The sequence below is a fragment of the Lithobates pipiens genome, unplaced genomic scaffold (genome assembly GCF_037356315.1).
Source record: "Lithobates pipiens isolate NorthernLeopardFrog02 unplaced genomic scaffold, aLitPip1_a1.2 Scaffold_23, whole genome shotgun sequence".
NCBI lineage: Eukaryota > Metazoa > Chordata > Amphibia > Anura > Ranidae > Lithobates > Lithobates pipiens.
In genome coordinates this window covers 108,474,461-108,498,688 of record NW_027507785.1, presented here as the reverse complement: position 1 = coordinate 108,498,688, position 24,228 = coordinate 108,474,461, and the positions used below count along the sequence as shown (strand labels likewise).

Genomic DNA, 24,228 nt, shown 5'->3' with positions numbered 1-24,228 from the left:
TTGGATCGATGTATGTCATGTTCCTCGATTTGATGGATATTCAATAAACTTTTTTGATTTTATCTCTGAATGTGTCGCCACCTTTCTTTGTTTTACCTGGACTTCTCTGGCTGCAGACCAAGCAGGCACCCCGATTCACTCAGCAGCTTTCTGGATTCTAACGGGCAGCTTTGAGTAGTGTGCACCATCTCTCTCTTTTGTATTTGAAACTGTTCATAATTCCCTCTACCATGACTAAGACCCCCATTACAGCTGAAGAATAACAGCCTCAAAACATGATGCTGCCACCACCATGCTTCACTGTGGGTATGGCGTTTTTGGTCATGTGCATTGTTGTTTTTGCTCCAAACATATCTTTTGGAATTATGGCCAAAAATATCAACCTTGGTTTCATCAGACCATAACACGTTTTCCCACATGCTTTTGGGAGACTTCAGATGTGTTTTGAAAAATTTAGCCTTGCTTGAATGTTTTTCTATGTAAGAAAAGGCTTCCATCATGCCACACTACCCTATAGCCCAAAAATATCAAGAATATGGGAGCTTGTTGTCACATGTACCACACAGCCATTACTTGCCAGATATTCCTGCAGCTCATTTAATGTTGCTGTAGGCCTCTTGGCATTCCTGGCCACTTTTGTTCTGTTCTTTTCATCAATTTTGGAGGGACGTCCAGTTCTTGGTAAGACTGCAGAGCAGTCTTTAAAAAAAAAAAAAAAGAGCTTGGAGAACTGGAACTCCATTTTAAGCTTCTCCGCAACTTTATCCTGACCTGTCTAGTGTGTTCCTTGGCCTTCATGATGCGGTTTGTTCCCTCCGGTTCTCTAACAAACCTCTGAAGGCTTCACAGAACAGCTGCATTTATACTGAGATTAAATTACACACCGGTAGACTATTTAGTAATTAGGTGACTTCTGAAGGAAATTGTTTGCAATAGATTTTAGTTAGGGGTATCAGAGCAAATGGGGCCGAATACAAATGCACACCATACTTTTCAGATATTTAATTTGAAAACATTTTGGAAAGCCATTTATAATTTCCCTTCCATGCCACAATTATGTGCCACTTTGTGTTGGTCTATCACATAAACTCCCAATAAAATACATTTACGTTTTTGGTTGTAAAGTGACAATATGTGGAAAATGTATGAATACCGTACTTTTTCAAAGCACTGTACCTTTCAAGCATTTGGTGTCCAGAGGGAGGGGGGCTACTCTAGGGTCTTTGTTCCTGACCTCCTTAGTGGCTGGTCACTTTTGCTTCATGCACACCTGTGTGTGGGGGCAAATGCTTATGCCAGTCCCATTACTTTAATCTTCTCCTTCTCTTTTCCTTTCCACCCCCCTTGCACCCCCCTTTCCACCCCATCTCTGCTCTAACATCACACTAGAGATGGTTTTCTCTCACTGTTAACATTCCATACAGTTGTCACTCTCTTAAGTCAGCTTTGTACATCCATTCCTTTTGGTTTTAAGGTAAGACCAGAGTTTTTAGTACAGAAATATTGATAATGAGTTTCAGTTAATTAGATTATCAGTACATGTAGCTTTATACCTTCAGTGCTAGTCCAGGCTTCCGCAGAGCTAGTTTAGCTTCTTTGTCTTTTAACAATCCCTGGAGTTTAGTCATCTGGTTACTGGCCTGAGGTCCCTGCGAAGTCAACTCAGTCTGTGGCAGACATCGATAGAATTTCATTTTCTGCTTATATTCTGTAGGACTTTGAGCAGCCTTTTGTTCTTCCTTAAAATTATCATCTATAAGAGAGAGAACATCAATCAAAACTTATGCCGCAACTGCATACAAACTATTAGGTATTGTTCCCAATGGAGGAATCTGTGGATGTAGTATATACGATCAACTATTCTTCTTGACAAAATCCAGAACTTTCCACTGCTTGTCTAGCTGTTATTTAGGCAAAAGGAAAGATTGACTTTGGTCTCCCAGAGAATTCAACCCTACAAACTGCCCAGAGCATAAAAGAGGCAAGCTCCTTCTCTACCCCCGCTATCTTTGCCAGAGTCGGAAAGTGAAATGCCTATACACACACTCACAGGCTGGGCAGGAGTGTACTGATCTCTCACAGTTCAGGGAACATGGTCACCCAGGGAAGCCAAACTGCCCATCAACATCCTAGAGCTCAGCTCTAAAACTAGCTCTGAATTAGTACACCCCCTTCTTTAGGTTCACCCGATCAGGGTACAATCAGATGTCATAGCTGTGGTCTATATCAACCATCTATGGGGGTACCAGGAGTCAGGCAGCCTTAATGGAAGTACTGTAAGTCTGATCATCTCATGGAGTGGAGAGACGCTGTGGTTCATATACCATTAGTCGACAATTGGAAGGCGGATTACCTCAGCCGTTACCATCTTGGCCAAGGTGAATAGGCCCTTTATCCTGGCAATTTCTATCTCCTACCGTATGCCAGAGTTGGAGAATTCCAGATGCAAATAACCTGGCCTTCAGGTACAACCTCTGGTATGTCTTCACACCAATGTAAACTCTGCCCTGACTGCTCCGCAAGATAGAGCAAGAGAAGAAACCGATGATTCTCATTGCATTAAACGTCTTAGAAACTACTAATCCATGTACACTGCCTTACAAACTACTGACTCCTGTACACCATTCTCCATACTAATGACCCCTGCACATTGCAATAAATTCTACTGACCTCTGTACACTGACATACATTCTACTGACCCCTGGACACTGCACTGTATTTATACTACTGACACAATCGCCAGAACTCAAACCTGCCATATGAGTCCGAGCGCATAGCAGACAACCAGCCCTGAAACTACTCAAGCAAGTCAGCCTGCAATACCAGGTACTATGCCGTCATGACAGATTCCAGCATCAGACCTATGGGAGTGACCAATTGCTTTCCAGACAAGAACAAAAATGTAAATAAAAGTACCGTATTTATCGGCATATAACATGCACCCTAATTTTAAGAGGGACGTTTCAGGAAAAAACGTTCCACAGCCCCCTGCACAGTCAACAGACTCCTGCACATTATGCAGCCCCCTTTGCATTACACAGCCCCCTCCCTATGCAAAGTACACAGACTCCTGCACATTACACAGCCCCCCTTTCATTATAAAGCCCCCTGCACTCCCAGGTGACCCCCAGTCTCCTGGGACAGCACTGCCAGCATACTCTAAACACTCTAAATCACTGCCAACCCCCTTCTCATACACTACTCCTCCTGTGTTACTTTCATTGTAAATTGAAGCCTCCTCATTAGCGCTGTTTTTTCATGGACCCGGTCACGTGACTGCTCTCCTCCTCCAATCTAAAGCTACACTGGGAGGAGGACACCCAGGGCGAAACTCCCACCCAACCCCCCCCCCCCCCCCCCCCCATTAGTGAAAAAACAAATATCGGTGTATAACATGCAGGCACGGTTTACCCTCTATTTTCAGGGGGAAACCTGCGTGTTATATGCCGATAAATGTGGTAAATGCCAAGTTTCTTACTGAAGCTAACTTTTAAGGAAGGCAAAGTTTATATTTTTACAGTGGCATTTGTGATTTTTCTAAGTTTTCTTCATGCCATCCTTACTTTTTATTAGGGTTTGCTGGTTAATTTCTACTCAGTATGCAAGCAGCTATAGCCATGGCAAATCATAGCATAATGTAGAAGCATTTCGATAACCTACAGTAGCCTTTCCTGCTGGTTTATGTGAAGGAGAAGGTAGACTGATGCGATAATATTCCCTATGCATAATGATGGAGAGGAGTGATCTAACTAAAAGGAGGCAAAATTCTGAAGCGCATTTAGACTTTCGTTTTAACAGGTCATCTTATTCTGTTGAGTGAGCCATCTTAAGGAGCACTAGCCCTGGAGCACAAGAGTATTTCTTTTGCAAAACAATACACTAAATTTGCCCCACATGTCAGTAACAACCCATGCAATTCATACATACAAAGAAACCAAAACAAATAAGTTCAAAAATTAAGTTGTGTGTAATAAAATGGAATGACACAGGGAAAAACTATTGAACACGCTAACTGAAATGTATTTAATACTTCATACAAAATCCTTTGTTGGTAATGACAGCTTTAGGATGCCTCCTGTATGGAGAAACTAGATGCAAATTCCATTGTGTGATTTTGGCCCATTCTTCCACACAGTCTTCAAATCTTGAAGGTTCCATGGGCCTTTTCTATGAACTCTGATCGTTAGTTCTTTCCATAGATTTTCTCTGGGATTCAAGTCAGGTGATTGGCTGGGCCATTCTTGCAGCTTTATTTCCTTTCTTTAAAACCAATTGAGAGTTTCCTTGGTTTTGTATTTGGGATCACGTCTTGATGAAATGTCCACCCTCGTTTAATCTTCATCATCCTGGTAGATGGCAGCAAATTTTTATCAAGAATGTACATTGGTACATTTTTCCATTCATCCTTCCTTCAACGACAAGAAGTATGCCAGTACCGCATGCTGAAAAACATCCCCACACCTTGTTGTTCCCTCCTACAAACTTCACTGTTGGTATGGGGGTGTTTTTGGGGTGATGTGCAGTGCCACTTGACCTCCAAACATGGTGTGTATTATGGCATCCAAAGAGTTCAATTTTGGTCTCATCTGACCAGACTATATTTTCCCAGTATTTCATCGGCTTGTCTAAATGTTGTGCAGCAAAACTTTAATCGCTTCCCGACCGCCTCACGCCGATATACGTTGGCACGTACAGGCAAAATTAAGTACCTGTACATTGCCCTTTAAGAGGCAGGGGGGCGCGCGTGCCCGCAGGAAGCTCCGTGAGTCCGAGTGCGGGTCCCGCGGACTCGATCACCGTGGGTATACCCACGATCGCCTCACGGAGAGGAAGAACAGGGAGATGTCGATGTAAACAGCATCTCCCTGTTCTGCCTAGCAACAAGTGACACTGATTTCTGCTCCCTGTGATTGGAGCAGAGATCAGTGATCTGTAAAACACAGCCACGCCCCCCACAGTTAGCAACACACCCCTATGACGCACTTAACCCCTACACAGGAATCGGTGCATTTGTATAGCTCCGTTTGCTGTATAAATGACAATGGTCCCAAAAATGTGTCAAAAATTTCTGATGTGTATGCATTCACGATAAAAATTGCTGATCGCCGCCATTTAAAAAAAAAATATATATATATATATATATTAATAAAAATGCCATAAAACTATCCCCTATTTTGTAAATGCTATAACTTTTGCGCAAACCAATCAATAATTGCTTATTGTGATTTTTTAACAAAAATATGTAGAAGAATATGTATCGGCCTAAACTGAGGGGAAAAAAGTTTTTTATATATTTTTGGGGGCTATTTATTATAGCAAAAAGTAAAAAAGAATGCGTTTTTTTCAAAATTGACGCTATTTTTTGTTTAGAGTGCAAAAAATAAAAACCGCAGGGGTGATCAAATACCACCAAAAGAAAGCTCTATTTGTGGGGAAAAAAGGACGTCAATTTTGTTTGGGTACAACGTTGCACGACCGCACAATTGTCAGTTAAAGCGACACAGTGCCGAATCGCAAAAAGTGCTCTGGTCAGGAAGGGGGAAATTCTTCCGGGGCTGAAGTGGTAAACGAACTGTGATATGCTTTTTCTTCAGCAATGGAGTCTTGTGTGGTGAGCGTGCATACAGGCCATGGCGGTTGAGTGCATTACTTATTGTTTTCTTTTAAACAATTGTACCTGCTAATTCCAGGTCTTTCTGAACCTCTCCATAAGTTGTCCTTGGCTCTTGGACAACTCTTCTGATAATTTTTTCACTTCTCTGTCAAAAATCTTGCGAGGAGCACCTGGCCGGTTTATGGTGAAATTATGTTCTTTCCACTTCTGGATTATGGCCCGACCGTGTTAACTGGAACATTCAGAAGTTTAGAAATACTGTAACCAATGCCATCAGTGTGTTTTGCAACAATAAGGTTGCAAGGTCTTGAGAGAGCTCTATGCTTTTACCCATCATGAGAGGTTTCTTGTGTGACACCTTGGTAATGCAACACCTTTTTATAGGCCATGAGACTGAACCAGCAGATATTAATTTAAACTGACAAGGGGCAGGATTGCTTTCTAATTACTGATGGATCTCAGCTGGTGTCTTGGCTGTCCATGCCTTTTTGCACCTCCCTTACTTCATGTGTTCAATACTTTTTCCCTGTGTCATTCCATTATATTACACATAACTTAATTTCTGAACGTATTTGTTTTGTTTTTTTGATTGCATGGGCTGTTACCGACATGGTGAAAATTACATGTCAATAGCACATTTAGAAATATATTTACCTAGAAAAATGGTGATGTATTCAATACTTATTTTACCCGCTGTAGGTGTCATCTGGCCAAATATTTGCATATGACACAAATAAATTAAGCCATACATTATACAGTCATTTCCATTAACACAATCACCTCATAGACAAATCAAAATTTGGCTCGTTCTGCTGAACCAGACAAATTTCGATCCATTTATGGCCTTACCCAGTCACCGCAAAGCTGCTGAAACGATTAAACCTCATCAACCATCTGAACTAGATAAACTCTAAGCCCTTGTACACACGGTCGGACATTCCAACAAAAAAATCAGTCGGATTTTGTCTGACGGATTTTGTTCGAAACTGGTGTTGCATACACGCGGTCGGACAAACTTGTCGGAAAATCCGATTGTTCGAAACGTGATGACGTTATTTAGTTACGACAGGACTACGTTCAGGCTAGTAGCCAATAGCTTTGGTCTAGGAATTTGATCTGAGCATGCGTGGCATTTTGTCTGATCGGAATTCTCTACAAACAAACGGACAAAGTCCGATCGGTTTCATGTTGCCGGAAATTTTTTATATCCAGCTCTCAAACTTTGTTGGTCGGGTATTCCGACGTAAAAAGTCAGATGAAGCCCACACATGGTCGGATTAGCCGACAACACGGTCCGATCGGACATTTTCCGTCGGAATGTCCGACCGTGTGTACAAGGGCTTACAGAAACCCATTTGGCTCTCATAGTGTTAAATTGAAGAATACTGCTCTAGGAAGTATTGGAAGGTTGTGTTTGGGGATATAGAAGACAGGAAACATAACTTTGCTGCCAATTTGAAGATTTAGTTAGTGTGCCATACTTCAGGAAAACACATTAAACAGAGCAGATAAAAAGTGCCGTCTCTCAATATTTCCTCTGCAAGTCTGAGGCTGCATGTTCTTTAATATCTTTTCTGTTTGTGTACAGTTACCCCCTCCAGTCATTTCACAGTTACTCCGACTTCTCCTAGAGTTTATTCATTTGCACATTGGGTGCTTGAGGGAGGTCTAGCCACATCTAAATATACCAGCTCTTCCGGGGAAATGATAGATGTGTTTTTGGCTTAATCTTATAGTGCGCTGTTAATTACATGAAAGCACCAATAAGGCATACTAATTATATCAGTCCTGTGGGAAGTTTACTGCAGTTACATTTATATCAGGCTGTACTTGTAATTAAGAACATGTTTTACTACAAAAAATGAAAGGTTTTGTCTTACTTGTGAGATGGATGGGACCCGAGTCCAACACAGAGCATCTCTCTGGGGGCTTCCTGTACAGGTTGAAATCAATGTTTCGGTTAGCCCAGCTCCAGCGCTCTCGGGAAAGGGTGGGTTGTAGAGTATTTGCATGCAAGATATTTTCTTTCCAGGCCTTCAATAAAAATGAAAACAGTATATAAGTATTTACTTTCTCAGACTGACCTTTCTGAATGCGAGGGGAGATGTGGCTGTGCTACGTTAAGACCTAATTAAACTTGCACAGAAACTATTTTGCTGTCAAGCCTGACCTTTCCATTTTGTAGGTTTTAGGCAAATAAGTTTTTATTGTTTTCATCTAGATATTTTTTTTCAGTCCCAAGAAATAATAAAAATTTAAACTTTTAAAATAGTTTTCTTAGAGGCCATCTATGGGGGGAGGTATCCAAACTACGGCCTACAAACGTTTTTTGGCCCGCAGATGTGCACAGTGTCTGCTCTGATGAGGACTCTGCTGTAAGGTGGAGTCTGATGTTGACTCTCTCGTGTAACTGGGAACTACTGGATAGTATATTTATAGCTATACAACAAACCTTTGTTAATTCTAATTTTCGGGAATCGTGTGGCCTTTTGGGGTGTCTGTTACAATCAATGCTACTTTTGAATCCTGGATATATGAATCCAATTGGTGTCATCCATTCCTCCCTGGACTTTGCACTATTGTTCTTAAGTTCCTCCTGAATGTCCCCCGGGGTCACAGTTGCGGACTGGAAATCTGCAGAGTATGTGTATCTGTGGTTTGGCTCCTGTGGATCAAAAAATTATATTATGTCAGATCCGTTATGGAATGAAATATACATATTTTTGTAATTTTTTTTCTTTGAGCTCTAGGAATTGTCTTACTAGGCCAGAGACATGGTCCTATTAAAATTTAACCCGTAGAAGAGGAAGAAACTGCCAAGGATGTTAGATAAACAAGCCTGCTTACAGAACTCTTAATAGGAACAATAGGTTTCTGGTATATGCACAACAACTGACCAATATTTACAAGGATCTCCAGGTCCCATAAATGTGGAATGTGAAGACCCCTTGTATGTGTTGTGTTCAGGTAGACTTGTGGACACAGCAGATTAACAAGTTTGGTTATCCAGTGACCAGCCATTGCCTCAGCTTTGAGAAAGACAAACACAGGATGAGAGCCCTCTCACAGTATTGAACTTGTTATAATTATTGCACTAACGCAAATAGTGATATACTGTAAGTCAGTTCATAAGTTTTATATTGCAAGTCATAGGCAAGACTTTCATAACACTGCGTTCATACATATATCTTATCTATGCCTGCTTACAAGCCAATGGATTATGAATTCTTTTACCAAAATACTATATTTATCGTGGACATATACAGTGGGTATAGAAAAGAATCACCCCCTTTAAAATAATCACATTTAGTTGTTTTGCAGCTTGAAATAAAGACAGACACTATTTTTGTTTTATCCAGCTGTATTTACTAGTGCAACTTATAGCATTCAATTAAAAGATATAACACCAACATGTCAGAATAAAAATCAAAAACAGAATCCTCCCCGACCCAATGTCAGTATTTTGTTGAACCACTTCTTGCTTTAATTACAGCTTTTAGTCTGTTGGGATATGTCTACTAACTTTGCACATTCAGACCCCTTTCACACTGGGGTGTTTTTCAGTCACTTTAGCATTAAAAAAAAAAATGAATGTAAAGCGCATGTTTTTCAGTCGCTTTAGCGTTAAAAAAAAGCACCTGAAAGAAGCCTCATCTGAAATCCCAATGTGAAAGCCCAAATGCTTTCACAATGAGGTGCTACGCTCTGGCACGGCGTCAAAAAAAGTCCTGCAAGCAGCTTCTTTGCAGTGCTTTAGGAGCGGTGCATACACCGCTCCTAAAGCGTTGCACTTACCTGCTCTGTGTAATGGTTTTGCACAGGGCAGCCCACATCCTTCTCTTCTTGGGTCCCTCTTTGGTGCTTCTGGCCCCTCCCTCCTGTTGAGTGCCCTCACAGCAAGCAGCTTGCTATGGGGGCACCCGAGCTGAAGCCACAACTCTCTGTGCCCATCAGACATGGAGCCGCGGTTCGGCCCCATCCCCTTTCTCTATTCATTGGCTGATTTACTTTACTTGACAGCAGTGGGAGCCAATGGCGCCTTGCTGCTGTCTCAGCTAATAAGGAGGGGAGGCCCGGGGGAACCAGGACACTCCTAAAAAGAAAAAAGATTCACAGTGGAAAGATTCCCACTGAGAAGAGACACAGGCGGATCATGCTGCTTAATAAGGGATACATTTTATTAGAAAAATTTGATTTTTGTACTCACTGTAAAATAATTTTCTCTGAAGTTCATTGAGGGACACAGCTCCTTTAATTTTTGACCTTAGGGTTATCACGCCACCTTCAGGAGAGGACTAGACAGAACATGTAAAAACAGCAAGACTGCACAGCACCGCCTAGGGGGCGGTCCCTCTGGCTATAACCCCTCACCCTGCTTCCGGCAGCTCAGTTCGTCAAAAAGCAGTACAAACATAAATAGGAGGGGTGGGTGCTGTGTCATCAATAAACTTCAGAGAAAAGGATTTTATGTAGAGTACAAAAATCCCATTTTCTCTTTCGTCCATTGACGGACACAGCTCCTTTAATTCTTGGCCTTAGGGACGTCCCCCAGGCAGTGTCAAAAAACGAGGGGTGGAAACAGCAAAACATAACTTCACCCACAACAAAAAGAACACCTCAACAGAGGAGTTGCCATCTTAAATGACCACCTTCAAAACCAGCGGCAAACTTATGCATCAAAAGATGCGTTTATGACAAACTTTAACTTAAAGAAAGTGTAAATTGCAACCTTACACAGCCGCCTGCAAAACCTTGCGTCCAAAGCAAGCATCCAAAGATGCGCCTACGTCAACTTTGTAGAATTTAGTGAAAGGGTGAACAGACGACCAAGTCGCCACCTTACACACCTGGGAGACAGACGCTTGATGTTGGAAAGCCCAAGAGGTTCCAATTCCTCTGGTGGAATGAGCCGTGACAGGAAAAGGGGGTACCTGCCCCTTTAAGGCATAGGCCTGAACCAGGATCTGTCTGATCCACCGAAAAATGGTGGATGATGAGACCGCCAGACCTTTTTTTTGTTTTTTTTCGGACCAGCCACTGAGACAGAGATTCTGACTTCTGGAAGGGAGCCGAAGCAGACAGATACAACCGTAGAGCCCGGACCACGTCCATGGAATCTAAAGCAACCTCTTTCGGGTGTGTTGGGTTAGGACAACATGATTTCCCCATTGAGATGGAATGCCGAAACCACCTTTGGAAGGAAAGAGGGTTGTAGACGTAGCACCGCCTTATCCTTGTGGATGACCACCAATGCATCTGACATTTCCACCCAGTGGTATCTTGTCCTGGACACAAACCTCTGCACCTTCTGATTGAGCCGAGAGGCCAAGAGGTCCACATCTTGTGTGCCCCACCTTAGGCGAAGGAGCCAGAATACCTCTGGCTGCAACAACCATTCCCTGGGTCCAGCATCTGACGACGGTAGTCTGCCTGCCAGTTTTCTATGCTCGGAATGTATATGTCCGACAGGGCCGGCATGTGCTGCTCTGCCAACTGGAGGATGTGAGCGAACCTCCCGTGCTGCAGCCGAGCACCTCGTTCCTCCTTGATGGTTGACATATGCCACTGCCGTGGCGTTGTCCGACTGGATCCTGACCGGATGCCCCTGTAGCCTCCTGGACCATGTGGTGAGGCACCGTCTGATCGCCTGGAGCTTGAGCACATTGATCAGCAGTTGGGATTCTTCCCGTGACCAGAGGCCGCGGGCTGACTGTACGCCCAAAACTCCCCCCCCAACTGGTCAGGCTGGCATCCATTGTGATCACCGTCCAATGTAGAGGAAGGAACAATCTCCCGGACCGAAGGGCCGGAGACCTTAGCCACCAGAGAAGGGAATCCCTGACTAACTGGCTCACCCAAATTTGACAATCCAGGGATAATGGAGATTTGTTCAATTTGGACAAAAACTCCTCCTGCAAGACTGGAGTGTGAAATTGAGCGTATGGTACTGCCTCGAAAGTGGCTACCAAGAGGCCCAGAACTCGCATGCAGAAGCGCAGCGACGACCACCTGTGGTTCTCCAACAACTTCACCGCAGCTTGAAGAGTCTGCAGCTTGTCTGAAGAGAGAAAAACTCTCACTTCTGAGGAGTCCAACAGTAAGCCCGGGTACCAGTGGCGTCACTAAGGTTGGTGTCAGCTGGGGCAGTAAAACATGGTGTCACCCCCCTCCTGCCTAGGCTGCCCGCACCCTGCAGGCAGCACACGGTCACGGGGCGCACCCAAAACCAACCCCTGTAAATGATAGTATAGGGTGGTATAGTGACAGGTTAGGATAATATAGAGTGTTATAGTGGCAGGTTGGGGTGGTATAGAGTAGGTTGGATTGGTATATTGGCAGGTTGGGGTGTTACAGGACAGTTTGGGGTGGTAGAGAGCAGGTTGGGGGTGGTACAGGGCAGGTTGCGGGTGGTACAGGGCAGGTTGCAGGTGGTACAGGGCAGGTTGCAGGTGGTACAGGGCAGGTTTCGGGTAGTACAGGTTAGGGTATTATAGAGTGGTATAGTGGCAGGTTGGGGTGGTATGGGGTGGTATGGGGTAGGTTGGATTGGTATATTGGCAGGTTGGGGTGGTACAGGGCAGTTTTGGGGTGGCACAGGCCAGGTTGGGGGTGGTACAGGGCAGGTTTGGGGTGGTACAAGGCAGGAAGGGATGTGTGACAGTGTACTGTGCAGTAACTTATAGCATGCCTCTGATTACCTCATGCTTGCAGATGAAGACCCGGGCAGGTGGGCGGGGCTGCTGTGTCCTCGCATCTATCGCCTTCAGCTGTGGGATAGGCGTGAAGGGGTCTGTGGGAGGAGTGCAGGAGGAAGCCACACTCCCAGCTCCGGCCACCTAATCTGGCTGCCACAGGAGATATTGGAGATCCCTGAGTGACAAAAAGGGGAGTGTTATAGGCAGCCTGTCCCCCCCCCCCACCCCCTCACAGCTGAATGCCCTGCTCGCACCGCTCCAAGTTATATATAGTTTAATGGTGGCCCCAGTGTCACCGCTCTGGTGGGTGTCACCCGGCGCAGGCTGCACCCCCCACCACCATAGCAAACGCCACTGCCAGGTACTCCAGGTGTTGAGTCGGCACTAACACTGACTTCTTTAGGTGGAGCACCCAACCAAATTCCCGGAGAGTCTGCATGGTGATCGCAACATCCTCCCTTAATTCTGAGGCGGAAGCTGCTCTCAGAAGGAGGTTGTTTAGGTAACCCACGATTGCGATCCCACGTTGCCTTAACAGTGCCAGAATTGGAGCTAACACTTCAGTAAAGACTCAGGGTGCAAATTGCAGAAACTTCTGATGCCTGAGGCATATGGGTACATGTAAGTATGCGCCCTGGATATCCAGGGATGCCAGGAAGTCCCCCTGATGGAGTGCAGCGACCACAGAGCTAAATGATTCCATCCTGAACCTTTGCACTTTCACAAAGCTGTTGAGGACCATCAAGTCCAGGATTGGACTTCCCTCCTTTTTGGGGACTACAAACAGATTGGAGTAGAATCCCTGAAACCTTTATAGCGTCGCTACAGGTATTATCACCCCGTGCAGTAGCAGGTCCTCTACTGCCCCGAACAGAGCTTACCGATGAGCCGGAAGTAGAGGTAGGTTGGAGGGAAAAAATCTGTTTGGTGGACAAGAAACTATCTTATATCCAGTTTCCAGACCCATTGGTCGGACAGTAGAGAGGTCCACTGAGCTGCAAACTCCCAAAGTCGACCCCCCCCCCCCCCACCCGAGAGTTGGGCGGGGGCAAACCTTCATGCGTAACATTTTTGCTCGCATGACGTTTTTGTCCTTCAGCAGGCTTGTCGGACTGGGAACGCTTACCTGCTGACCCGGGCGGGCGAAAAAGCCGTTTTTAATACTTACCTGAGGTCCATCTCAATCCATCGATGTTGTCGGAGTGTTCTAGCTGCTGGGACTCCCCTCATTGGCTGAGACAGTAGCGTGGCACCATTGGCTCCCGCTGCTGTCAAGTAAAGTCAAGTAAAGTCAGCCAAAGAGGAGAGAAAGGAGACGGGCCGAGCCGTGGCTCCATGTCCGATTGGACACAGGGAGCTGTGGCTTCAGCTCAGGTGCCCCCATAGCAAGCTGCTTGCTGTGGGGGCACTCAACAGGAGGGAGGGGCCAGAAGCACCCAAGAGGGACCCGAGAAGAGGAGGATCTGGGCTGCCCTGTGAAAAACCATTACACAGAGTAGGTAAGTATAAAATGTTTGTACAAAACTAGACTTTACAATCACTTTAAAACACATTGAAAAATGCAGTCCATAAACAGTCACCATCAAATTTAACTGAACTTAGGCAGTTCTGCAAAGAAGAGTGGGCAATTCTTGCAAAGTCTAAATGTGCAAAGTTAGTAGACATATCCCAACAAACTAAAAGCTGTAAATTAAAGCAAAACATGGTTCAACAAAATACTGACGTTAGGGGGTTTGAGCCTTTTTCCAACACAGTGATTTTGTTTTTGATTTTTTTCTGGCATGTTGGTGTTATACTATGCACTAGTAAATACAGCTAGATGAAACAAAAACTGTGTCTGGCTTCTTTTCAGGATGCAAAGCAACAAAATGTGGTTATTTTAACAGGGGGTGATTTTTTTCTATACCCACTGTATATAAATATAGGACTTTATAAAGTAACACAATGTTGCAATGTTAAGTGGATACAAAAAGACTTTATCCTTACAAAATAGCCCCGTACCGGTAAAAGGCTAATACATATTGTTAGAGAAATGTGTGTTATATGTAACTATATTCAAACAATTGTTTAAAGTGTTATAATTATTTATGTATTTCAACTGCTATAGACTCTGTGTATGAAAATGTTTCCATGTAAAAGCTGCTGGCACAAATTAGAAAGATGACAGGCTCTCATAGGTATTTTTACGTTTTCAGGCCAAGTAACATAGCTGAATCCATATAAAAACGATTAATTTACCATATGAAACTTAGTTGGTGGTCAAGGAAGGTAATACAAAAGTAAGCACATAGTTAGTTAATAAACAAATTCACCAATCAGGAGGTTCCACCTTCTGGGCCAGGCCAAATTTTTGAGTGTTTTTGGTCACTCAAAAGGATGGTCAGGGGACACAGCTCCAGCATAGCTAGACACCATTTTCTGAAGGTAAAATACAACCAGTAAATCGGCAGCCATCTTCAAGTCTGGCAACAACCAATTTTAAAGCAAACAGCCATTTTAAAAGAGCAACTATATTTTCCATATTTATTACTGATTATTCTATGTACAAGTGTTTCATAATAGTTGATTTGCTACCCCATTAGGTCACCTTACACCCCACAATTTGGTCATTTTAAGTTGCCTGATTGGCATAACACTAGATAAACTTTCACCTGTTAATTCTACTGCAGCGAGTTAATCGGTCAAGTTAGTCCAATGCAGATTATTGTCTGCCTAATTTAATCCAATCAGTTAGGAGATCCAAAGGAGGGAAAAATCATTATTGTCTCACCAGTATATACCTTTTGACAAACAGCAGCTCTCGGTTCACAGTGTTGCGATGCGGGAAACCGTGCGGGTTCCTGCATCACACCTGACTCGCAGGCAGTTCACACTGCCCTCTGCAAACAGCTGCGGGTGTCAATACAAAGTTAACGACACCCCTAGATTGGTTTGCAGATCGCAGTGCGAACTGTGAATTCGGACAGGAATCGGATCGCAGGGTGCGGACAAAAAAAAAACGGGGTCCTGCATGAGATTGGTCCAAATGTGATCCGAATTCGGATGGCACAGACATTGCATGTGATCTGCACAGCAAGCCGGTGCGAATCACATGCAATGTTTGCCAATCGCACCAGTGTGAAACAGCCCTTGGTGTTCGAACCTCATTGCAAAATTGTAGTGTCTATGTTCGCCTATTAATCAAATTATTTATGGTGTGTATGTGACCTTTTGAATAAATATAAAATGTTATGTCAATAGCCCAGTCCATATTCACATTGATCTTGTTTGTGTTCTTAAAGAATTCTGCAATGGCTAAAAATTAACTCAAATTAATTAATCATTCAGACATTCCCTGATGCAACATAATAAATAATATTTAATGACTTAATTACTTTAAGACCACCCACCACAGATATACCTGTACGTCATTTTGTGCAATAGATAGCAGGGGCGCGCATGCATGCTAATTGGCAGGGGGGGGGGGCAATCAGCGGCTCCAGTGGATACGATGTCCACCGGGACCCGCCGATCATTCCCCAGAGAGGCAGAACAGTGAGCTATGTAAACAAGGCAGATCACCATTCTGACAGGAAAGTACAGAGTAATTTTGTGTTCCTGCTAAGTTTTCCCAGTAAGTCCATCCCCCACACAGTTACAAAGCATCCCCTAGGGACACAATTAATCCTTTGATCACCCCTGGTGTTAAACCCTTTCCCTGCCAGTGTCATTAGTACAGTAACAATGCATATTTTTAGCACTAATCACTGTATTAGCGTCATTGGTTGCCAAAAGTGTCAAAAATGTCAGGTGTCCAATTTGTCCTCTGCAATGTCGAAGTCCCACTGAAAATCGCTGATCACTGCCATTACTAGTAAAAAAAAATAAAAAAATAAAATGCCATAAAAATATCCCAGCTTGTAGACACTATAAAACTTTTGCAGAAACCAATCAATATTGGGACTTTTTTTTTTTACCAAAAACATGTAGCAAAATACATATTGGCCTAAATACATTTTTTTATTGGTTATGTTTTATAGCAGAAAGTAAAAAATATTGTGTTTTTCAAAATTGTCGCTCTTTTTTTGTTTATAGCGCAAAAAATAAAAAACCAAATAGCACCAAAAGAAAGCTCTATTCGTGGGGAAAAAACCCCATCAATTTTATTTGGGTACAGCGAGGCACGACTGCGCAATTGTCAGTTAAACGCAGTGGCGTATCGCAAAAAATGGTCAGGTCATGAAGGGAGAAAACTTTCTGGGGCTGAAGAGGTTATTGGAGAACTTTTGTAACAATGTTGATTCTCATCACAAAACAGCTGCATCTTAAGTGTAGGACAGCAGATATTATGTAAAGCTGAACTACAAGTAATGTAATAAAGGTGAGTATTGCTTTAATTTTTACTATTCCTGGGCATTTTCTTATTTTTTGACGCGTGTTATACTTATATAGCACACTGCTCCTGATGAGCAGACGCTATTGTTTTTTTTTTCAAATTTAATTGTCTGAAGCTGTAGTTTGGCTCAGACTGATTTCTCTAAACGTTCTGATTTCTGTACCAGTCCAGCTGGGTTGCACTGATTCCCACCTGACCGTAGGTGTCGCTGTCACAGTCGGTGGGTGTGGAACAGCAGCAGGCTGGATGCATTGAATGCCACCTCTTGCTCAGAAATGGATCAATGGGTGTGGTTTCTCTGCTGTGCATTCTGGGAGAGGGTATTTAACCACTTCAGACCCAGGCCAATTCTGACATTTCTCTCCTACATGTAAAATTCCTAATTTTTTTGCTAGAAAATTACATAGAACCCCCAAACATTATATATGTTTTTTTAGCAAAGACCCTAGAGAATACAATTGCGGTCATTGCAACTTTTTATCTCGCACGGTATTTGCGCAGAAATTTTTCGAACACGTTTTTTTCAGAAAAAAAACAGTTTCATGCTTTAAAAAAACAAAACAGTAAAGTTAGCCCAATTTTTTTGCATAATGTGAAAGAGGAGGATACGCCGAGTAAATAGATACCCAACATGTCACGCTTCAAAATTGCACGCGCTCGTGGAATGGCGCCAAACTTTGGTATTTAAAAATCCCCATAGGCGACGCTTTACATTTTTTTACTGGTTACATATTTTGGGTTACAGAGGAGGTCTAGGGCTAGAATTATTGCTCTCGCTCTAACGTTCGCGGCGATACCTCACATGTGTGGTTTGAACACCGTTTTCATATGTGGGCGGGACTTACGTATGCGTTCGCTTCTGTGTGCGAGCTCACGGGGACAGGGGCGCTTAAAAAAATTTTTTTTTTTTTATTGTTAATTTTATTTTTATTTTTTTAGTTTTACACTTAAAAAAATAAATAAAAGAAAATTGATTACTTTTATTCCTATTACAAGGAATGTAAATAGGAATATGGCACGATCGGACCTATTTACAGTGAAATATGGGGTCAATAAGACCCCATATCTCACCTCTAGGCTGGGAAGAATAAAAAAAAAAAAAAAAAAACGATCATGGCTTCCTAGCCAGATCGGCGCCGTTAATTTGAATACCGAGGCCGGGCGTGACGTCATAACATCGCGCCCGGCCTCCGAACGATCATAGAGACTCCGGGGACAATCTAGTCCGCCAGAAATCTCTATGATCACATGCTGGGGCCGGCGGATCCTGTGACCGACTCACCGATGGAAACGGTGAGTCGGTAGAAGCACCGGAGGGCGGCGGGAGGGGGGGGCGTCCCCTCCCGCCGCCCGTAAGAACGATCAAGCGGCGGAACAGCCGCTATGATCGTTCTTATGGTGTAGGGAATCGCCGGCTGAAAACGGCAATATCTGAATGATGTCTGTGGACTCAGGCATCATTTAGATATAACCAGCGAAACCCCATGACGTCAATAGACGTAGTGCGGGTCTCAAGTGGTTAAGGTACCAACGCCATTTTTTGTTGTTTCGTTTTCCAGGCTCCGTGATCCCAACCCCAGGGCCCTCCTGGCCTGGTGTCTGTCGCGTGGTCTTGTGCCTCGGGGCCAGCTGGCCCGAGGCTTCGCAAATGAGAGTGTAGGCCCAGGAATGTCTTGAGGCCTACTGATCCGGGGGGGTCCTGTGCTGTCTCGCCTACGGGGAGAAGCTAAGAAAAGCTAGAGGATCCAGGGGAGGACTTTTCCAGTGGAGGACCGAGCCCAAGACTGGTATCTCTGGAGGAGCCTGGAAACTCAGTTTGAGGACGCAACCCCTTACAGTATCGCCGGGTCGGCTGAAAGAATCTGGTACTGTATGGTAGTTCTTCCTACTGCTGGATCCAGTCTGTGGAGCGATTTGTCCTCTGGATCTGACTAATATCTCTAACCCGCAATTACTAGGTGCCTAAACTCCCCCGTATCCTCTAACCCTCTATTGAAGGACTGTGTCTTGTGTCTTTCTTTGGTGTTACCCCTAAATAAATCTTCAAAAAGGACCCAGTGTCTGATCTATCATCATTTGGGCTACTTTCCACGGGACTTCCCTAAGATGAAGATGCGAGCAGGTGAGGCAACGGTAAGCCTGAATAAAACTAGCAGCTCCTTCGGGGGTCAGTGCTACACTTATATATAGTCTTATTTACATTGCATTTTATATATGCAACCGCAATCAATTTCACATTAATCTGTACATCTGTGCTTTACCTCTGCCATTTTCTGCCGTAGTATTCTGTATGCCAGTTCCATGGAATTGAATGTATGAGAGCTGTAGTTGTGAACAGCCATCCCATCCATAGGGGCAATCTCCACATACTCAACTTTAGGTCTTCTCACTTTTCTGCTTAATTGATAAACATGCTCGATGTTTCCCTGCATGTAACAGAAACAAGATTGACTTACAAAATATGTTTTTTCTAAAGATTTTACAGGTACAAATTGATGTATACCAATTAATACCTTTCACCACTGTGGGTCACCTTCAAAGAGCTTAGTCAATTATTTCATTATTTGAACTCATTGATGATGCTTAAATTACAGACCTGAAATTTCACCAAGACTTACAAAACCAAAACTTTTTATATAAAGCACAGAGTATTTTCCTAATTTAACTATATTTTTAATTAGAAATACCCTGCATTTTACTATCATACATTGGATAAAACAGCTGCTAATTAACACATTAAATTGCATAAAAATGTTCACATTTAAAAATTAAAAACAAAAATGGATTTTAGCCATACCTGTAAAAAGTCTTTCTTGGAATACATCACGGGGGGGTATATTCTTAGACAATTAGGTTATGCTCCACCTCTAGGTAATTGGACACTGGAAAACAGCAAAGCTGGACTCCCACTCCATTTTGTCAGCAAGCAATACTGGATTAAAAAAAAAAAAAAAAAAAGAGGGGAAGGACCTGTATCCTGTGATGTATTCCAAGAAAGGGATTTTGCAACCAAGTCAAAAACCCACTTTTCACTGGGACATCCAAATACAAACCCATGAGGGGCAGGTAATAGAAAACAATTGCTAAAAGGCTTCCAAGAACAAACCTCTTAACACGAATAAAAGAGGTATGAACAGAGAAAGCCCTCATATAACCACCTGGAGGACTTTCCAACTAAGGGCAGAATCCACTGAAGCCTGAACCTGGCAAAACCTGGCAAATGTGTGTTCAGAAAACCAAGTGGTATATTTACAGACCTGGGAAACCGAGGCCTGATGCTGAAAAGTTCACAAAGCACCAAGGCTTCTGAAGTGAAGTGAGCCTTCATAGGGAAGGGAAGAACCTTCGTCTTCAGATCGTATGCCTGAATAATGACCTGCCCTATTCACCTTGCAATTGTGAATCAAGAGGTAGACTGTCCCTTGCAGGTGTCTTCTGGCAACACAAACACAACCCCAGATTGATGGATTAAAGCATAGTTGCCAAAATTAATAGGGACACTTTTTTTGTATGTAGGCAGAGCCTTGTTTTAATTAGGAGTGGGCATTCATTTATAGGTGTGGCTTAGCAGAGAGAAAGAAATTGGCACGCAGAACGCACCGTGGAGAAAAATGGGCATTGTTTAAACTAGATAATAGGCATGGCTTAAATGGGGTGTGATTAGAGTCTGAGATGGAGGAAGGAAGAGAGGGATAGAGGGAGAAAGAAAAGGAAGGGGGAAAGAAAGAGAAAAAAGGGAGAAAGGGGGAGAGGGAGAAAGAGATAGGGAGGGAAGGAGAGAGAAGGAAAGAAAGAGGGATGGAAAGACAGCAGCCCAGATCCTACACCACAATAGCAATATGTGTATTTCAGAAAGTTTAACGATCAGCAGATAAAGATACTCCAAACACAGTTCCCCCAGGCAGATCCCATTATAGAGATATAAGAGATGGTCAAAGACTGCAGACATGATACAAGAGATGGTCAGAGAGTGAAGATATGTTATAGGAGACAGTCAGAGGGCGCAGACATGGTACAGGAGACCGTCAGAGAGTGTGTGGACATGGTACAGGAATCAAATCACACCGCAAAGGTATTGGTCCTTGGTATCAGCGAGTACTTGACCAATAGGATCTGTATTTGTACTTACCAATAAAAAAACGGTATTGGTGTAACCCTACTATTAATATATTTTAAGAACTTTTTGGGTTTGTCCTATTCTTTTTTGCAATCTGTAACTTCATTTTTGTGACCTTGATTTCCTTTTTACATATTTTCATATATTTTTACATATTAGTAACTTTCAAATGATGACAATGTTCCTTAATGTTTAGATTTTTTAAATGCCCTTTTCTTACTATGCCCTTTTTAACATGTGCATGTTTGCTTTCTTGTTTAACTATTTTAATCCTTCATAAAATTAATTTATCTTGCTATTTTCATATTTTCATAACTTAATATAATAATAACTTAATAATAATAATAATAATGTCATGTGTGAAATATTGCCTGAATACCTACAGCAGCCAGGACAAAAGAAGACCAACATCACACAAGTATATTCAATGACAGAAACTTAACCAGAGGATCTGCACCCACCTTGATGTGATCTTTGATTTCTTGCCTCTCCATTTCCCACTTCCACTGAATGTATGCTTCATTATTATTATCTAATGAGCTGCGCAGTTTACTGTACCATTTATCTTCCCATTCAGAAATCACCAGCTTTTTACTAGGAGAAGGTTCAGTATCTGCAAGAAAGTCCCCAAAATTGAATGGAATCCCAAATTCACGGCTAAGAACGTGGATCATATCTGCAGAGGGCAGCAAGTTGGAATGGATGACGTCTCGTAGTTTTTTGGCACTGCGGATATAGTCTAACCTAAAATAATTACATATGTATGTAAATATCCTAAAGGATGTACACTACATACTGTACTTTCATACAGAAATGCAAACAGCAGTAATTATATTAAACCATGGGTGAGTCTACAGACTCCAGGGAACTTCTTTTTTTTTTCTGCATCAAAACATAACATAGATGTGATTTGTTTCTACACTGGGAAGACATACTGTACCTATACGTATCTGGCTTGCAAGTGGCAGCATAGAGTTTGTGTGCAATATACAATCATTTGAAAAATTAGGTACACCCCATGGCAACTATTTTTTCAACATAATTAAACAGGCAAACAGTGCCTACAGATGGAGAGTGGTAAACAAAAGCGGTTATTGCCCTCTGTGGCACAAATGACCTTTTATAGTTGGTAAGGTTGAATAAAGACACCCAGTTCAACCTGAGAGTGTGTGAGAGACTACTGCTTTTTACGATACCAGACCCTTCAGTCTGGTATGGATCGTAAGCGGAACCCCCTACGCCCAAAAAATGGCGTGACCCCACCAAGATCCAGACCCTTATTCGAGCATGCAGCCTGGAAGGTCAGGAGGGGGGGGGGGGGGGGGGTGATCGAGCAGACCAAAGGGTCTGGTATCGTCTTGGGTGGGAACCTCACGCAAAACATTTATTTACATTTTGGCGGGGTTCCCTTTTAAGATTCTCAGCACACAAGTTGCACCGTAAGTTGGATCATCTTGATCCGACTTCTGGTGTGACTCCTATTCAATTTTTTTTTAAAGAGGCAGAGAAACGCCGGACAAGGCTTAACGCTGTGTATCCAGCGTTAAGCCACGTTAAATCGCGTTTAACACTTTTTCCCACGTCTGGCATTTTTACAGCTCTAGCGCTAAAGCCTCAGAATGTGCTGGTCCTGGGGTTTTTTTTGGAGCTTAAAAACGTCTATGCCACTTACAGTTCCTAAATGCCTTGGTGGGCATGAGGCCATAAGGTAACATGGTGAGGCGTTTTTAAGCTGTAAAAAACGCCCCTAAAAGCTACTGCAAAAACGTCTGTGGGCATGAGGCCTAGGTGTGGCACAACCTCACCTCTCTGACAGTAAAGAACCTCTCACGCAGTTTCGGATTGAACCCTTTCTCATTTGGCTTCATTGTGTTGCTGTGTGTCTCCTTTAAAACCACTTTCACACTGGAGTGTTTTGCAGGCGCTATAGCGTTAAAAATAGCACCGCTTTACCGCTGAAGCCGGTGGTGGGTCAGTGTGAAAGGGGCTAAGATTAAAACATTTCCTCCTAATACTACAGTCGCCATTCAAGGATTTGTATATCACTATTCTATTCCCTCTTAAGCACCTCTTCTCCAGTGAGAATACTTTAACGTTTATTTATTATTAGCTTTGTTACCCTTCTCTGGACTCACTCCAATTTAAGCCCACCCTTCCTGATGATTAGTGAGCAGAAATGGATAGCATACTCCAGATGTGGCTGAACCAGAGTTTTGTAAAGTGGTAGATTTATAATTTTCTCTCTTGAGTAAATACCCTTTTTAATGCATGCCAATAGTCTGCTGGCCTTGCTTGCTGCAGCTTGGCATTGCATGCTATTGCAGAGCTTGTTATCCAATTGGACCCCCATATCCTTTTCCGTCCTTGACTTCCCCACATGTGTAACTTGCATGTATATTTTTAGCTCCCAAGTGCAATTCTTTACATTTTTTTTTACACTGAACATCATCTGCCATATAGCAACCCACCCCTCTATTTTACCTAGGTATTCTTGTAAAGTTTCTGTATCCTGTTGTGAAGTTATTGGCTCACTTAGGTTTGCATCATTGGTAAACACTGATTATGACTGATTACAAGTTTTTAACATTGACTACTGTTCCATGCAAAATTGTTTCAGTTGCAAGGCGTATGTGGGTTTCCTTGAATTAACTGCCTACTTCAAAATCCCCCTTACAAAATCTCAAAGGAAATCAAATTAGGGCTTTGACTAGGGTGGTTCAAAAACCCCCTTTTTCTTCTTTTTAAGCAATTCCTTGGTCAACTGCTTGTGTACTGTGGAACCTTATGTTGGACAGGTGGCCTCAAATTCTCAATAAGCACATTTTGATATGGTGCAGCAAGTATAGCTGAGTTGGTGTGTCAAGACCCATATCTGAACCTGCTACCTTTGCTGTCTGATGATGTCTTTTTTTTCTGAGTCACCTGAGATGCTGGACAACACCCTGCTTTGTGTCTTGTTTCTGCTGAACCTTGAACCCTTTGCTTTTCTGATACACTTCCTATCTAAGCCATGCCCTTGTACTTCCTGTTTACCAGATTACTGTGCTCTCTCCAGCCAAAATCTCGCTCCTGTCACTCTTGTTGCTGTCTGTATCTCTGCTACCACTCATTACCAACTTTTGGCATGTTCCTCAACTATTCTTCTGTTTGCATCCCGGCTTGCTTACCTCCTGGTCTGACAATCCTGAGGATTGCAACCAGGTACTAGCACACAGCAAAACCTCCACAAATCAGGAGCTTTGATGAATACCTGTTCATACTTAGGCCCCCGCACCTCAGATGAGCCTGCATCATCCGTCAGGGTGACCTGCTTGTATATCTATCCAGCCAGTCAGTGGGAGTCTCTCTACTACTATAGCTACTGGTCTTTGAGCCTGACCCTTGACCGTGACATGATGATTGGGTGTTGCCAGGCCCTGAAGAAGCT

At 43.1% G+C, this 24,228-nt stretch overlaps 1 protein-coding gene across 1 annotated transcript in view; it reads right to left on the bottom strand.

Moving 5' to 3' along the window:
• Positions 1–24,228, bottom strand: part of CFAP92 (cilia and flagella associated protein 92 (putative)) — a 193,991-nt gene that overhangs the window by 27,005 nt on the left and 142,758 nt on the right. The window contains exons 12-16 of the mRNA XM_077452160.1: positions 21,263–21,545; positions 18,946–19,110; positions 8,067–8,279; positions 7,495–7,648; positions 1,554–1,753 (exon numbers count right to left, since the gene is read on the bottom strand). Of these exons, the coding sequence (XP_077308286.1) occupies positions 1,554–1,753; positions 7,495–7,648; positions 8,067–8,279; positions 18,946–19,110; positions 21,263–21,545 (1,015 nt within the window). The remainder of the gene's footprint in view (positions 1–1,553; positions 1,754–7,494; positions 7,649–8,066; positions 8,280–18,945; positions 19,111–21,262; positions 21,546–24,228) is intronic.